We start from the raw sequence: 17,944 nt of genomic DNA on the forward strand, positions 1-17,944 counted from the left end.
CTCACGGTGGATGCAACAGGCCTGGCCCACCCTGACGTGTCTGCAGCACACACTATAGCCCCATCATGAAACATCACTGTACTTGACCTGCAAATCCTTGCCAGGCTCCAAAGCTCTGCTCAGCCCCCCTGTCTGCAGCCAGAGCCTCTCCTGCTACAGTGGCTGGGAGGGAGCAGCCTGGCCCTTTGCCTTTATCAGCTGGCTTATCACCATGGAGCTTGCCTCTTCCAGGCTCTCTTCCAGTACATGGCCACTGGAAGCTAGAAGGTGAGATATAGGCTCAGGGTCTCGTGCTGTTGCCAAAGGCAACAGTGTGTGAACAGTGTGAAACTGTGAGGCTCTAACCTCCCCTGAGAGAAAACCTACTGGTTTCCAGTGCTGACAGCCACAGATAAAAGTTACAAGTCAGACAGCCAGAACTTACATTTCAGAAAAAGCTGTTGGTACCTTATGATGGGGTGCTGGAGCTTGCTGTGTCTATTGATACACCAACTGCTGGGCAGCCTATAAACTCAAGAGTGAAGCCAGCTGTAGCAAACATTTGTCCCACAAAGATCCCAGTCTGGGCTTGGGAAACCCTCTGCCTCTCACATTCTCATCAGTGATTGTGCAGTCCTTGTTTAAAAGCATTTTAAAAAGCTTCCCTAGCACCACAACCCCTTTCTGGACTATTGTGCAATGCAGACATAGCTCCATGTGTGGCCTCTGGCAAGTGAAGACACTGCAATCCCACATCTTCAAAACTGAGTATGTAGCTCACTCTTGACCCCAGCGCCTGCACAGCAGGACTGCGCTCAGCTGGAGCAGCAGCTGTAACTACTTCAGAGTTCAGAGTCCCGCACCAGGATCCACCCTCTTAAAAAAGGTTAACTCTTTCCTGTGTGCTGCAAACACCATGGCAAACACACTTCAAGTGCTTCTGTTCCCTGAAGACCATCTGGTTGGAATCGCAAGGAGGGAACATCCTGCCAGGATGCTGCAGTGATGGGTGAGGGCAGTGGTGGGCAGACTGGCGGGAGGCTGTGGAGCACAGGCACTTGACTGCTTCAGTCCTTGGGCACCACTCAGAAACCTGTCTCTGCCTTGCTCCTAGGTCCAAACACACACCCTCCCAGCTCCATGCAGAGCTCTCTCACCCACCAGGCGCTGCACAGGGAATCGTAGCTACCACTGGAAGCTTGGTAAGGAGTTTCTCAGAACCACACTGTTGTGGGTGTGGTCAGCTCTCTGGCATGGGTGCCAGCAGTACCAGGAGGCAGCCTGCAGCTGGCACACACCGAAACAGGACACGACCAGTGAGAACCACCACCCGCGAAGACAAACCACCTTCCTTGGTGTGGATCTCAGCATGTCAAATTCAACAGCTGCCCACCCCACCATCTGGGCAAGTGAGGGGGAAAAAGAAAAGAAAAAAAAAAAAATCAGAAATCTGTGTCTCAAAACAGCTGCACAATGCTTCAGTGCTACATCAGCCTTGAAGATATTTTGTTTGCACTGCCAGGATACCTTACACATCTCGGGAAGCTGGATTATACAGAACAGATGCCACAGACAAACCTTTGCAATCTGCCATCATCCAGTATCACACACCAGAGAAATACAAAACAACATGGACATTGAAGGCCTCTAATATTCCATGGAACAGCATTTTTTGTTAACATTGAAATACAGTGGGGAGAAAAGAAAGACCAATTTACTGGCTCGGTAACTGCACAGCTCATATATTTAGATTATTTTTTAAGTTTCTTCTAGAATAAACTGTCTTTGTAACTTAAATGTATCACAACAATTCATTTCAAATGTAAGAAAAATTTTATTGGTCCATTAAACATTAAATCTGTAACAATACATTCACTCAATATACAAAAGGAAGTGTCCATAAAAACCAGTAACATGCTAAAAAGGCAAAGCTGTTGACTATTTTATAAGTAAGATCTTACAATTCTGGAATCTTACTAATCCTTAAAAGTCAAACTGTTACAGTTACTAAAGACCACAACACTTGCAAAAAAGTTAAATAAACTAGCAAACTTCCACTTCACTGGGCTACATCTTAATAAAATAAAACTACACATTCACACCAAAAAGTTCCCTTGAGATATTAAGAACCTTGAAAAAGACTAATTAAAATCCCCTCACCATTAAGATAATGTGTTTATATTTTGACTGTTTTGCATCCAGTTTTTGAACATGGCATATATGAGACTGAACATCATGCATCAGTGGTGAACAAAAAGCAGACACTGAACCCATATGTTCCTAGTAAATCTTTTCTCAGCTTGTATATTACAAGTAGAATGATTTTATCTGGAAGCTAATGCTCTGCACTTTAAGTCTGTGTGGATGTCCAAAGGACACCTAAGCACCTGGACTTGTATCAGTAAGAGGAAAGCTAAAGCTATGGTATGTCCAATGATCCATTATTTCCCCATAGCTTTCCAAAATTCTTGGCTTCGCACTTTCTTCTTGGCTTCACGCTGAGGCTTCTTTGGCAAAAAGCATGGCTGAAATGCTGCACCCTGCAGCACTGGTGACTTTAGCCCTGGAAACTTTAGGCTGCTGGAGTGGTTTCAAAGCTGATGAATGTGGCTCTGAACAAGTCTGTGGAAATGCCTGTACGCTACACTCTGGGAACTCTCAGAGACTGGCAAGCAGTGGGGAAGCCAACGTGGCTTACATCTGAAAGAAATTCTAACTTTTTAAAAACAACGTTTTTGAACAGCTGTCGAAAGAAGCAAATCCAAATTCGATAAAAACCCCTAAACAAGACTTACAGAATCCCCTTGAGCATTAGAAAGCAGTCGTCATGCCAGTCTCTCAAAGCTGCTGCTTCAAACTCTGCACAATATGTCTACATCCCCATCCTGGGGCACTTGAACATTACCATGAGGATGTGAAAAATGCACAGACATACCAGTTCCCAAGCTACGTATCCTGTTCTAAGTAAAAAAAAGCTACAGCTTTCTAAGCACTTGACTCCTGGCATTCATTTGTACAGTCATGTGAAACACTAAATTCTAACTACTGGTTACAAAACTGAAAACACGAGTAAAATGTCATGGTGTTCACTGTGTGTTTCCCTCCCACAAGAACTCGTAGGCCACTTCAGAAAACAAAGAAGCAGTTTTCACAGAAGAAAACTGATCCATGTAATAAACTATGATCTTTGACTCTGCTTCAATGCTGCAGGTTGTCCTGCTATGAAAAGCAAAGGATCAGTAAGACTTGGCAAAGAGGTCTTTGCTAGTTTCTAGCACCAAAAACATCCCATTTGACAGGCAGCAGGTTGTCTGGGAAGGAAGGAGGTTTACATTGCCTTTAAAAAACATATCCAAGGAGAAAAAGGCAAATAAAATGAGGAGATACAGCCTCCAAGCAAAAGACATTGCTACTAAAGCCCAGAAGGAAAATGAGCAAAATTTTAGCTGTGGATAATCTCAGCTCATCCAGCCACAGAGGTAGGCTCTTGTGGTATTTTACTTCATCAGCTTAGGAGAAAAGCCTAGCAGTTCATAAAATCTTTACAGCACAGTTTAAAAACAGTCAATGGATTACTTTGTTGCTGATCTGCTCAGAGATGCCCAAGATACTATGGACTGTTAGCCAAAGTTCAAGCAGCACTATCTCAAGTACCCAAATTTTCCTGATGCCATCATTCAAAGCCAAAGAACTGTTAAAAAACAGCTTTTTCACAAGTGCAAGGGTTGCTTCATTAATAGCAATGTTCTAGCCCAGAAATGGCTGCAGCAGTAGCTGTCAAAGCAATTACACATGCGTAATTTATAATCTCAAAGCACTTATAGACTTGTAAAAAGGTGCTAAAACACAAAATAAATAAATAAATAGACATGCAGTGTTTATGATTCTGTGAGAGGACAAACCCTCTCTCTGGACTATGCACATATTAGCAACACTAAATTCTGCATTTCAGAGGAAAGCAGCCCAGCCCAAACAGGATTTACCACATTAGCTGGGCATGTACAAGATGTTTGAACCTCATAGAAATGCTTGAAGGAGAAAGCTGTGAGTATCACAAACATGCAATACCTTCGATGTGCGATTGCAGTGGAGCTCCTTACTTGGCATCCAGCTGCAAGGGCTGCCTGCACACTTAGAGGAACTATGTGGCAAACAGCAAAGAAATACACCCATCTGTTTTCCACACATCCGTAGTAAAGTTTTATCATTTCATTTGTTAGTCCAGTTACTTGGATTCAGACACTTGCTCTCTGAGTCTGTCCCACTTATTTTACCCCAAACAAGAACCAGTCATGACTGTGGCTCTTGGTTGCCTTCATGTGGAAAAGTAAAATTGTTCCAATCTCAGATGACAGTGCAGCAGTGAAGTCCCAAATAATCTTTATGATGGCAAATATGAAAAAGTATAAAAAAGCCAATAAAATTGTTTCAACCTTCACAGCAGGACTTCTTCAATACTGTCTGCTCCTCCAAGAGTCAATTCAAGACAGCATTAGTTCATCAAATTTAAATAGAGCAAATTTAGTACAGGACACGTTCTCTGGTCTTGCTGTCTTTGCAAGCTTCCTTACTTCACACAGCCCAAAACCACTAGGAGCCAAAGTGTTGCAATGTTTACATCTGGGAACAAATTCAATGAACAATCATGGTACAAGGCAGGATAGACACCATGCTGTGAACTGCCTCAGCAGACAGTCACCTCCACTTCCAGGTATGGGGAGAGAAAGTTAACTGTTTACAGCTTAAATGTAAAATTAATCACTTATTTACAAAAGCATCAGGCTACTTGTGAGTTTTCCCACTTAGTTTTCCACTGCACAGTAAAACCTGAAGCAGTCTTATCCCCAAAGTTTTGTCAAGCACAGATTGTTTGGTCTTCCACGTGCACCCCGGGTCTAACTGTGCCTTGTACACCGGTGTAACGTACAAGGCAGCATCTCCCAGTCACAGGCTCAGTCCAGGTTTTCCAGTTCTAGTGCCACCTGAATTAATAGTTATCACAGCAGTGTAGGTATGAAGGCACTTCTTAAAAGTTTGTTTTTTTTAAAAGCCCATTTGCATGAACTGTTTGGAATCTATGGGCTGGGAATTTGATTCCTTGACCCGAGCCGAGGATTTTGTTATGTAGTTGCACAGGAAGTTCACAGTACAGATTTTACAGCAAACACTAAGGCTGTAACATTTGCCTGGCCAGCAGGAAGACTTGTCTTGGTGAGGAACTAGACTCTCTGCACACCCAAGTGCTACTAGTTACTGATTCTTTAGAAAGGCCTGGAAGTCCACAGCTGGATCTGGGGCACCATGGACACAATACAGGCCCTCAAAGTTATTTATTTTGTGGGGTTTTCCCCCAGACATTTGCTCAAAGAAGACAATTTTGTGTAAACAGGCACTGCCCTATTCCCACTCAGCGTATACCTGCAGATCTAGACACTTAAGGTCAATAGTTGGTAGTTAGAGAAGGATGGAGTAGCAACTCAGTGAGGTGCGTGCTGTGTAAGAAGAATAGACTTATGCCTCACTGTGGACTTTCTTTTTACAGCCTTGTTTCCTCTGTGCAAAACCTATTTCCCTAAACACAAACTGTAAAAAAAAGAGCAACACAAGGAGGTGCGTGAAGCCCTAATGCAAATACTACATAAAATAAGTGTTTCTGTAAACAAGAACATCCAAGGACCAAGATCGGTATTAAGATCATTGACATTTGTGATAGGGATGCCTGCTATCAGAACCAGACAACAGGAATCTTTCCCTGCCTTATAATGACATAGTGCATGCCCTCCTCTGTGAAGGATTTCGTTCTCCTTTCTCTGATTATTCTGTTACAAAAAAAAAAGGCTAATTTAGGGAAAAATCAAATAAACAAACAAAAACTCAACAAAGAAACAAAAAACCCAACTTGGTTTCTCATTTCACATATGGCACTAGAAGGCCAATCTTGCATGCCTTTTAGGATCAGGCAAGGCATGAGCCTGGACTATTTCAGTTGCAGCACACAGCCACAGCATTGGATCAAAACCGTCAGAATTGCTGCTGTGAGTTAGGCAGGGCATCTGTTAATCACTGCACAGCCCACAGGCTCTTATCTTAGAGACTGGACAGATAAATGCTTCTGGATTTTAAGAGCATTAATAAAGGCCTTTTTCAGCTGCAGAAGTATCTGTGTAGCAAGACTCTAAATGCAGGCAGGAATGTTCTGACAGGTCCCCATGCTAGCAGAGCTCTTGGCAGGATCAGAACCTCCTAGGAGAAGCAAAGGAAAAGAGAAAAACCTGCCTCCCTGTCCAGAACTATTGGTTGCTTTTCTAATTCAGTGTCAAAACCCAGCTTCAACTGCTATTTTTAACTCTTGGTGCATGCAAGAACACCAAGGTGGTCGCTGCTGGACAGACTCCTCCTTCCTTCACATCTCAGGACATGTATTTTGATGCTCCAATCACTGGGAAAGGTGGCATAAGTAGGACTGCAGATGTGAAGATTTTGTTTCAGGTAAGAGTGAACAGGGTGGAGTAGATCACATCCCTAGAAAGCTCCAAACAGGACAGAAGCCCTGGGATACCATAACAACAAGGCAACTAAAAATGGTAATGAAAACAAGACCAGAATCAAGATCCAATATGTTAAGATTACTCACCAGGTGGGCACTAACCATTAATTACTACAACAAAAAAACTAGGGCATGCAAATCTTTTGCCAACCCATTGGCCTCCATGTTGTGCTTTTCTTTGATTTGCAGAAAGCAGTGGATGAAGATTTAAGGCTCAATCATATTTTTTTTTAAAAAAGAGCTGCTAAATTGGTTGATATTTTACACTATACATGTATGTGAATATACACGTCAAGAGAGAGAAGATAAAAACCACCAGAACTAGCTCAAATCATAAATTCATCCCACCAGAATGTAAATAATGGTGGGGATTCAACCTTTTTCAGCATTTAGTGCATTTGAGCTGTTGTTTTACCACCAAATCATCTGCTTAAATTAATAAAAAAGAGGTGTTTAATATCATGAAGTCATTTGTACTAAGGCAGCTGCTTGTTATATTTATGTCTTCTGGTTTTGCTTTTCTGACTGCTTACTCCAGTGCTTGGAATAGGAATTCTACAAAAGAATTTCTGTCTCAATGAATATATTGGTTGGCTAAGTCCCATCACAACAGCAAAACTAATATCAACAAAGGAGTATAAAAATATAGAAAAAATACTTTCCAATCAACACACAAGCAGAAAAGATGATGACACACTGTAGTCCTTTTCTGACCATCAATGCATCTAAAATATTATAAAAGTAGTCATGGAAATACAACTGAAGACCTGGGAAACCTTTAAAGACAAGCTGAAACAGCAGGGCAGAAAAGCAAATGAGCACCCCACTTTTAAATTTAACAGCAACTGGCAGTGCTCCCTTAACTATCATTTTCTCAACAGTACACAATGTGAATAAAGAATGTACCTTATCTTACATCCCCATACACTACACTCAACTTTTGAGTGACCTGGCAAAGAAAAACTAGACAAAATTCAGTTTGACAATTTGTGTGCAGAATTCCCCTTCAGTTATTAACTGGGCTAAATCTGATTTGCATAAAATATCCAGGTGCCTTTAAAGTAATAATAGAATAAATACTTTACTATCATTGGTAAATTCCTTTCTCAATCTAGGTATAAAATAACTTAATATATTTAATACTTAGATAAACTATTTTTAGTAGATGCTTTGGCAGCCAAATTTTATATATTCTCTTATTTCTACAGAAGTATTTAGATATGTTTCTGGAAAAAAAAAAAATCTGGATACTACTTACAAGAATTATATGCTGTACAAAACAGCAGTCCAAATCATCACTGCAAACTGTAAAAGAAACAGTTAATAAAAGAGTATAAAAAAAGAATGAAAGCGTATTTGCTGAAAGATACCAAACATTCATGGAAAGTAAGAAGGTATCTGCACCATGAGTTTTTCTTTTGTTGTCAATGAAGCCAGAGAAGGATTGTCAGTTATTTGAAGAGTATTTCACTTATTCCAGTTTATGCAACAACTGTGTTTTCTACACACCACACGTAAGCATTGTAAAGTTTCAAAACAGATTCGTTCCCTTAGGCAATGCTTGTTCATAATAAAAAATGGTAAAAAAAGTCTTCAATCGTGCTTAGTCTGACTAAAAAGATAGTAACTGGTACATTATGGTAACTGGGTAATAGGAGTTTCCTCATTACAAATGAAAAAGAAAAAAAAAAGAGAAAAACTTAAAATGACCTTTTGACTGCTCACACTAAGAACTCTCTGGTTGAGCAACAGAGTGGAGCAATAAGAGTCCATAAGTACAGAAAGACACAAACCCAACAGGAGACCATCTTAATCCAGAAGATAGACCAGGTTCCAGTGAAGAATTTTTCAATCTGAGCACTTTCGTAACTGTTAAGGGGAAAAAAAAGAAAAAAAAAAAGGAATGACACAAAAGACTTCAACTAGGCTAACCCATAGAGGAATCAAAGGAGAGCAGCCCTTTATAGAGGAAGATCTTGCTCAAGAATGCCCAAGAAAGACTTGAAATGTCTCTTTAAACTTCTACCATAAGGACAGGAAACATCCAAATAGCAGAACTCCCCATTCGCATCTTCCCTCTCAACACAGAGAAACATTAATTTCTCAGCATTACATAAATACATTAAAGAAATACACTTACTGGAACCAATGAGTTACTGTCATCATAACATAAAGAGAAGCCAGGAAGAAAACAAAGTGGAAGTAGGCATAACTGTACACTGTGCCCTTCTTCTCATCGTAAACCACAGTCTGGCCTCCTCTTTTTTCTACATGATCTTCAGCATCAGCTGTAAGAAACAGGAAACAAGAAAGCTTTGCAAGTGTAGTGAGAACTGAAAACAGCAGCTGGCTTCACAGAGACCACAGCAAAACATTTTTGGTGTGATTTGGGAAAGCGTGATTGACATAGAGTAACACTTGAACATTTCCTTGTCCTCAGGGCATGGGCCTAAACCCCGAGTCAAAATCTGGACTAACAATGAAATCCTGCCTTGTAGCAGCTTCCTGGTTTACTGAGTAGATTTTGAGCCTTGAGAGCATTTAAATTGCTGTACCTGTGCAATATTTTTCTGTCAAGTCCAAGCTGATAATCCTGATTGTATCAGGTCTGCAAACAGGACACCCCCCTCCTATCTCACTCTTGAACTGCAGTCCCTGCAGAGCTGCTGAGCCAAAAGCCCACAGGCATGCACAAACCAGATTACAATTTGTATGTTGCAGGAATGAAATGCACTTTAAAGAATTATTAACTAGCCTAGTATTTTTGAAATGGTGTTGTGATATCTCTTGCTTCCCTCTATAGCCTAACTTAGAGCACTTCATCTGCTTCAATTTGCATTCAGTACTCTACTGAACAAGGGTACCAGCAGCTCTCCATTCACAGCTGTGGCCTTGGTCCAAAAGCCACAAATAAGGTAAATTGTGCAGTGAAAACGTAATTACCATCTCCATCGGGTACACAGCAAAAGCAGCAACGAGCTACCTGTGGAACAGACAACAGGAAGGGGGTAAGAACCTGTGCTACAGCAAAGCAGAACAGCTGGGGAAGGAAAGTCTGTTATGTCTAAACTACAGCCACTCATTTAGAAAAGTCTGGTTTGTATTTCCAACCAGCACAAAACTCAAATTAGGATTTGCCCGGTAGCTCAGAACAGCAGTTTCCAAGCTTTGGAAAAACCTGCTCAGTAAATTTGAAGAAATGAGCCAGTCTCTAAAAATTACTCTACCCATTTTACATAACTCTAGGTCCAACACAGATGCAAATAATTATGACAAAATGGTGGAAAAGCTACAATAAAGAACAAATTGTCCTATATTTAGGGGATTTATCTATTTAGATGGGCATACAAGTGCTTTTTAGGACATTTCTGTACTAAGATCAAAATATAAGAAACTTCTAAAGCTCCAATGCATGGGTTGAAAATCACAATTGTACCAGTGTAAGTCTGAAATGTACTCCTCTTTGCAAGATTTTGCTGAAATGGAGCCAGAATGAGCACAATAAGAATTATGAGTAAAAGAAGAAACCTGGTTTTACCATTTCATTTAAATGAAGATTTCCTTTTTTTTTTTTTTTAACCTGATGGAGAAAGCAAAGCTGAAATTGACACTTTCTGTGTTGAATGGTAATGTAAATGAAAAAAAGGTGTTGACCATCCAATAAACAAATGCGTTTTTCCTGCCCCAGACTCCAGCACAAGTTAGCACTTTCTGTAGTGCACCACAAATATTATTTGTACTGATAATACCCTTCTCTGGGATTTCTCTTGCTTGTGATCTGATTAAGACAGTGAATTCTGTTAGGAAAATTCACTTCCCCTATTACATCAATCAGTCTTTATAGTAAGACAGTGTATTAACTTTGTTTACTTGTATTAGTTCACAGAGTACTCTTACAATGTAACAGGGTGCTGGAATTTTATGGGAGACTTTGGTTTTGTTCACCCTTAAGTAAAACAAATTAAAAGACAGCCCAGTCCTGGAAATAAGGACATTGCTTCTTGGAAACTTAGAGCTGTCCACAAAGGATAAAACATGGCCCTGGACGGCCAAGGTAAGGCCAGCATCCTGGGGCCTCAAAAACACCTTTGAAACCATACCAGCATCATAGATAAAATGCTGTCTCAAGACTGCTAAAGTCTTTTTAAGACTTTAAAGGATCCTCATTAAAGAATGCCTGGATCAACAGACAAGCAGCAGAAATATAGTTGCTTTGCAAAGTTTTATTATGATTAGTAATCATGGTGTGGAAGCCAGTGATTAGTCAAATCATGCTGCACCTGAATGCCTGAAAGGTAGAAGACCCTTGTGTAAAACCACATTTGGGGTGCCCCAGTTTGGCTGGGATACCACAGACACATGAATATTTATGCTTTGCACTTCTAAACATTATGTTTCAGCTTGTCCCCTCTCACAGGGACTGGTTCCATGTCTTCCCAGACAGTAGGTCTTTAAAATAAAATGTCCAGCAGAAACATCAACTGGCAGGTTTACCTGCATGTTCCTGATTACCTGTACTCACTGGGTACATAAATTCAGGAAAAGCCAAAAGGCTCATTCTTTTTCAAAAGATTGTCTAAAGACTTTACATAAACCCCTGATTCTCTACCTCTTTCTACTCCTGTTGTACCAAGCCTCACCTGCAGTGCCAGCCTGAGTTACGCTGGGGCTGCATTCACATTCTGAAGCAAGCACTGGGCTCCCTTCAACGTTTTAACCACTTGTAATTATGTCCTGGCACAGACAGGGTGATGAAATTAGCAACACTGGCACACTTACTCCTAACTCCTACCCCTCAGCTGCGTCTATCAGAGTCAACAGACCCTCTTTGGGCTGGGAGACAAAGGCCCTCTGCCACAGGGAAGGCAATCAGAGTGCAGTTAATTGCTCTTCACCATTCTTTTCTTTATATTAACATTTAGTGGCTCTTGTATACTCTTTAAAACCCAACAGTCCAGAACTAATCCAGTGGGTAAGTACTCTGTCTGACAAGATGGATCTTCCTGGTGAGGGGCCAAATCCATGCTGTGCCATAGGTCCCAGCCTTCCCACTGCTGCTCCACAGGGCACAGACCCACACCTCTGGCAGAGGCCTCCTACAGTGCACAGCTGGCAGAAGAGGTGCAGGGACACAAAAGGCAGCTGTTTTCTCTCCAGTGCTCCCTGTCCTGTCCCTCAGCACAGGGTGGGAAGGCACAGGCCCTGTCAGGACCTGCCTAAGACAGGCCATGCCAGGTCTCAGTGCTCCATGCCCAGCTGGCAGCGAGGGCTGGGCTGGCACTGGCACCCTGTCCAGCCACAGCATCCTGCCACAGGGAAGCACCCTGGCATTCCCACACTGGAATGTGGTCTGCTTCCCCACACCCAGCTGCTGCAAACACCAAAGGCTTCAGCAGACATATCCGCATTTTTGAACTCTCACACTCTGATCAAAGACTTGTGAAACAGAAACTAAAACTGAAGATACAACATCAATACAGAGAGAGCTAGGGATGGAGACTTGGCTTCCAAACACACACATGCATTTGGAGAGCATAACTAGCAAGCCTTAGCAAGGGGAAACTGTTACTTAGCAAAAGCCCACTCATTTCCCAGAGTGTTCCAGGTGTTCCCAGGACAAAGAAGCCAAAGAAACAGGCAGGTGGAACGAAGAAACTTGCACAGCTGAAACCAGGACAAGAAATATGTTCAGCAATTAAATTATAGGCAAAAAGATAGGAACTACTTATGTATGGAAATAAAAATAAGAGATAAGAACTTAGGATCTTAGTTGCTATGAGATCAAAGGCAATCCAGACTGAAAATGTTCAAGAACGCTTCCACTTTTTCTTCTGGTAGCTTTCCAGCATGCATTCCCTTAAATGAGAGGACATGAGCTCATGTAGAACATAAGATTTACAGGAAGCCTGCAGGATGCTGAATAAACTTCAAGAGCAGAAAATTGTTTCAGTACATAAAGGCACCTCCATGGGACCAGCAAGACCTACAGAAGGGCCAATGTGGACAAATGTTCTGATGAGTCCATTCCCAGAGGTACACAGCATATATGCTACTAAGAATAGCAAAAACAACAGCAATAAAAGCATGGGAAAAAGTCTGCACAAAAATCCTGTGTGAAGAAGCAAGAACTCACTTCAGTTTCAGCTGTTGCATATATTCCTCTCAGTGCCTCTGAGCTTGCACGTGTTGTTGAGGTCAAACTAGGAGGAAAAGAAGACAGTGTCAAACCCCTGGGCATAACTACAGCCCCAACAGAGTAACTCTTCAACATCACAAAATATAAAAAACCTCAGCTAAGCATTTTAAAATAATAAATAATATAAATAAATAAAATAATAAATAAATAAACCTCATCAAGCACTAAGTATGTGAAAAGTTTGTCCTGCACTAGGTATAAACCAGCCTGGCAGATGGCTACTGGCCAGCTCAGACTGAATCATGAGCTTAAAAGTAGGTCACTGCTGAAAGGTGATGAATTCACCACCATCTGACAGCAGCAAAATCTAAGTGCTCCAATTTGCAAGCCAGAAGAGATCTCCCCTGCTGTGCACAACCAGTGCTTTTATATTCAGTTCACAGCCATCACTTTGGCTCAGCATTTCTGTAAAGGCTTTGCCAGCAAACTCACAGGTCTCTGGCAGCAGACAGTTTTCAAAAATAAATTACCAGCAACTGTTGTCAGTGTACCAGATCCTAGAAACTACCTTCTTGCATGACTATAGTTATCTGGGGGGGAATCCTTTCTACTTTCTTCTGACAGGAAACATTTCTTGCCCAGTCCTGCCCTTTTAGGATGTGAAACGCAAACTTGCCATTACCCAAAGGAAGGCTTTAGTGTATACACTAAGTCTTGGCAAGCAATGCTTCAAAACACTCCCCGTGAAGGCACCCTTACCTCCCCAGCTCCCGGTACAGTTCAGTGGCAGGCTATATGAATATTGCCTGTGTGCTGAAACACCTCCCTGGGGCACTGAAGTGCCCTTCTAATGTGAACTAAATCCATGATATATGTATGTATATGTTTTATATCAGAACAAAATGGAACACATATACACATTTGATAATCAGAAGAATAAGATTCTTGTTTTCACTTCACAAAAATATGAAGGGGTTTCTGTATGTGAATTTTGAAGTGGACTGATTCAGAAGCAGAACCTGCTCAAGCACTGTAGCAGACAGGCAGTACTGTCCCCTGGCAAGGTGCACAAACAAAATAAATGACACACCACCTTTCAATCACTGGCAACTCCCTGTCCCGGAGCATAACTTAATTTACTGAAGTGAACTGCAATAATGCAAGATGAGCATCATCAAAGGTGAACATCACGGGCACAAGAAGGGGCTTTTTTTAGAGCAGACCAGTGGCAAATCCTGATGGCAATACTGCACTCATCATTTGTTCAAAGGAAGCCCTAAACCCTCCCAAACAGTTTGTTTGTTTTAAAGACCTTCAAGGACAGTCACAGCCTCTGCCAGGAGGCTACAAAAATTTCAGATAGATTTTTCAGGTGAATGTAACTGTATAGAGTTTTAGTGTTTAACGCTGAGATTATTTGCAATTATGGACTGGTGGAATGTTTCCCCTCTGCCTCTAGATCTAAATTGCCCTATTTGATTTTAATGAGATACATTTGCTTCAAAAGTTGTATTACCTTGTTGAACATTTTTACCTAAAAATGTCTAAAATTCTGAAGCTGAGAACAATACAAACCTTCCAGCTCAGCTTTTTTCCACACCTCTGTGACTTTGCATGAGGCCTGCTGTAAGCCTTCACTCTTTGGACCACAACACTGCATTCACAGAAAGATAACTGCAAACTCCCAGACTTACCAAGAATATAAAATGCAGCCAAACAGAATCGTAGTACCCAGGCCAGTAACCAGGTTTTCATCTCTGTGCAGGCCTTGACTGAATTCAGGTACACAGATTGTGATATTCCTGTTGTTTTCATCCAGGACTTCACAAAACAGAACAAACAAAAAGAACAGTTTGCAGACCTCATTGCATTGCATTTTAAAGTAATCTTCAGACTGAAGGCTTTCATTGAATTTTTATTATCTGATAGTAGGTAGTTAAATTCCAGTTGTTTCTGTATATCTTTTAGAAAGATCACAGAGAAAAAATGGGTAAATCTGACCTAGCAGACTCTGTGTTTCAGACAAAACAAAAATTCAACTTAGGGTACTAAAATTTTCTGCTTGACCACAAAAGGCAAACAAGGAATAAAACCCCTGCTTTGTGAACTAAGAAATACAAAGTTGGAAGTCTGCCAACACTTCACCCAAGGCCACAAAACCATGCAAGACCATGACAGCACTGACCTCAGACCAGAAATTTTGTTGAAAGCAAGGGTGCCTCAAGGACAACTATGAAATCCATACACAGTAAAAAAACATGGTTGGTAGTTCTCTGTTCTCAGACTGTCTAACAGAAGACCAAGGAAAAAAAGATTCAGCAGTTACAGGCAAGTTTTTATCTTGGCATGTAAGCAAATCCTACTTCTAGGTCCCTGAAATGAAACCAATTCAGTCCTTGATGTCCCAAGGTGCATCTGGCTTCTTATTATCTCCCTGAAGTCAAGGCAAGGCATAGAGTGGACTGCAGCATCACCCCAAAGCAAGAGCTGGCTGCTGCACCTTAATATCAACTCAACAGCTTTTTGAGTCAATGCTGTTGAAGGCATTTCCCTCCAGCAACCACAAAGCATCCCTATTGAGGCAGAACAACTCTTTGTAAGGGCAGAGTGAAAAATGCAGCAAAGATTACATCCAGGTTAAAAATAAACTCAAAGTCAGTCCCCTGACACAGTGGCAGAGGACTTTGTATGGCCCTGCACAAACAGCTTTATCAGCATGCAGCAGGGACAGCACCAAGGGGAGAGCAAACAAAAGGATGACCAGCCTTGACAGAACACGATGGCCAGAGATGTGCAGATTCCCCCACCTGTGTCCATTACCAACATGTCTGCAGCCAGGCAGGTCGACTGTTTGGCAGATGTTTTAGCTAACTCTGGTACCAAAAAGTTAAGGCAGGCTGAAATTAGCATAGATCCAAGAAACATCACTTTTTGTTTGCCCATTCCTTCTAGACATATGCAACTCTTTTAGGGTATTTCAAATACTTGTATCTTGCACTTTTTTCAGGCCTTATATGCAAGACGTCCGATCTGGAAATCCCTCCTTGACAAATGAGTCAACGTTAAGTAAGTCCATGGCAAACCTGAGTTACAGGGCCTGGGACACCACAGTAAGTGCCAGCACCTCACACATTCTCTAGCACATGCCACTGTGAGAGCTGACAAGCAAATGTGGAGCCCTTAGCACACAGAGAGGTGAGGAAGGAGCTCCTCTGACTGCAGATGACAACTGTGAAAATTCTCAGGCATGGGAAGACAAGGAGGTCTAAGAGTGTGCTTGATGCATACTCTAACAAATGCAATAACACACCTGCAATATATACAGGAAGAATTAGGACATTCACTTAATGGCTGAAAACTGTGACAAGCATGAAGCAACACCAGGCAAATGATTTAATTCCACATATCACTTTCTTCCCCTTCTTTTTCTTTTTACACTGTGGCAAGACTTTTGAGTAACTCAGATGCCTTCTAAATTCAACTCTATATTAATTCAAAACACAGCTGAACTTCCAAAAGTAAATTTTGCACCTAAATACTGTCTGGTTTACTTCCTAATTCTTGCGTGTATGTCTGTACCTACACAATTATGACGGACTTTTTCCCCCATCTCTCCCCTTTCTTCTTGAGAGGTGTCAGTATAAACTTTTCCTTCCTGTCATTGAACTTATTTTCCTCTAGTTATTGTTGTTTCAGCTATTGAACACTAGAAGCTGGGCAATAACAAAGAAAGGGTGTTTTAGTACTAATTCAAACCAGAAAAATCTTCTCTAAGTGAAAAGAATGCTTCCAATGCAAACACACTAATCTGACATTTATTTGGGTAAAGGAAAGTTTGAATTGTACAGTAAAGTCTTGCTCTGGTTTTGTGGTGTAAAGAACTTAAAACTCTAGCGAGTTCCATACTCCTGAATTGCAATACCAATGGCTGAAAGGTAAGTGGAGTTCAAGTAAGTGGAGTTCAAGCACTCTGCTGAAGAACAGCATCATCTCAGCTACAACATAACTCTGAGACGTAACTCCAAGTCACTTCTTGGAATATTTCTTCTCTAAACAAAATACAAGTGGTACTCAAGTTTTTGCATCTTTAGGAGTCTAGGCCTACCTAGAATACTAATTCTAGGAGAGAAAAGTATCATATTAGTATCCACCTTGATGGCCAGCACCTACCAACTGGACCTTGTAAACTTTTGGATGGAGCTGATCACCCAAGCTTCTTCCAGAGGAATCCAAGAGCCATTTTTTCCAATCCTTTCCTATCATGTGACGTAACACATTATGTTTTGTCAAATTTTATGACATTTATATGTCCTATTTTATAAGAATGGGTACTTCCCATTCATATGGTCATAGAAGGAAGAGACTACAAGACCTTGGGAAATTTGTTCTTAGGAAATAGGAAATGGTGCAACAGATACAAATCACCCAAGGTAAGTTAAGTGCCCCTAGACCAAAGCACTTAACACACATGGAGAGGGCCAATTGCAGAGTCTCTTGGCTGCACAGATTTCTTTGTACCATTTGCAATTTTTTGTGTGAAGACCAAACCCAGTGCTTCTTTATCCTGTTAATCCAGGTTTGCTAAATTCTTATTTTTAATACACAGCATGTTTAAAAGAATTTACATAAAGCATTAGATAACTTACTCGTTTCTGGTGGTTTGCTGGATAGTGCTGAGAAAGTGAGGTACATGACATAGCAGCTAATAACTCCTGACTGCAGCAAGCCAGAATGGGGCTGGCCTTTACAAGAAAGAAGAAAATTAGTTATTTTTGTAGACACTTTAGCAAACTGAAAAAGAAATTTATGTCCTTTAAAGAACAGCACACCAGTATCTTTTATTTTTTTATTTAAGGCAGTTAATAAGTGTTTGAGGTGTTTAGATACAGTTCCACTGTCCAATAAAGAGAAAAAAAATCTATCCTTTAGCTCTGTGGGCTGTTTTAGAAGAGCATTAGAGATTCCCATGTAAGTAAATAATCACCCCTGTGCTTTTGCCAAACGCAGCAGCTTTTCAAAAGCTATTGACAAGCTGCCACAATGATTTTATTGTGTGTATTGTAAAATCTCTGTTGGAGTCACTCTACTATTTTCAAGCCAAATGTGTGCAAGTATATGAACAGCACACAAAGTATAAAATACTCCTAGCAACTTCACCAGGCCCAAACTTTACAAATGATAAATCCCAAAAAGTCAAAAATAAATGCTAAAACAGTAGTGAATTTGAGGGCTGCCACCGCCAGACTTAGGTAAATTTCACAACAGAGTGCCAGCCACCAGCA

General features: G+C 41.1%; 1 protein-coding gene across 3 annotated transcripts in view; it reads right to left on the minus strand.

Moving 5' to 3' along the window:
• Positions 1 to 1,793: 1,793 nt before the first annotated feature.
• The window catches only part of SERINC5 (serine incorporator 5), a 41,381-nt gene continuing 25,230 nt past the window's right edge, over positions 1,794 to 17,944 (minus strand). The window contains exons 7-14 of one of the 3 annotated variants that reach the window (XM_014258868.2): positions 17,309 to 17,404; positions 14,357 to 14,483; positions 12,660 to 12,726; positions 9,470 to 9,509; positions 8,667 to 8,814; positions 8,320 to 8,395; positions 7,785 to 7,831; positions 1,794 to 4,599 (exon numbers count right to left, since the gene is read on the minus strand). In XM_014258868.2, coding sequence (XP_014114343.1) covers positions 7,790 to 7,831; positions 8,320 to 8,395; positions 8,667 to 8,814; positions 9,470 to 9,509; positions 12,660 to 12,726; positions 14,357 to 14,483; positions 17,309 to 17,404 — 596 coding nt within the window. In that variant the 3' untranslated portion in view covers positions 1,794 to 4,599; positions 7,785 to 7,789. Of the gene's footprint in view, positions 8,396 to 8,666; positions 8,815 to 9,469; positions 9,510 to 12,659; positions 12,727 to 14,356; positions 14,484 to 17,308; positions 17,405 to 17,944 lie in introns of all 3 variants that reach the window. The other 2 variants (XM_014258867.2, XM_014258866.2) reach the window with 2 other exon arrangements.

Source organism: Pseudopodoces humilis, chromosome 4 (genome assembly GCF_049639895.1).
Source record: "Pseudopodoces humilis isolate 2021_Gansu_Grassland_sample_001 chromosome 4, ASM4963989v1, whole genome shotgun sequence".
NCBI lineage: Eukaryota > Metazoa > Chordata > Aves > Passeriformes > Paridae > Pseudopodoces > Pseudopodoces humilis.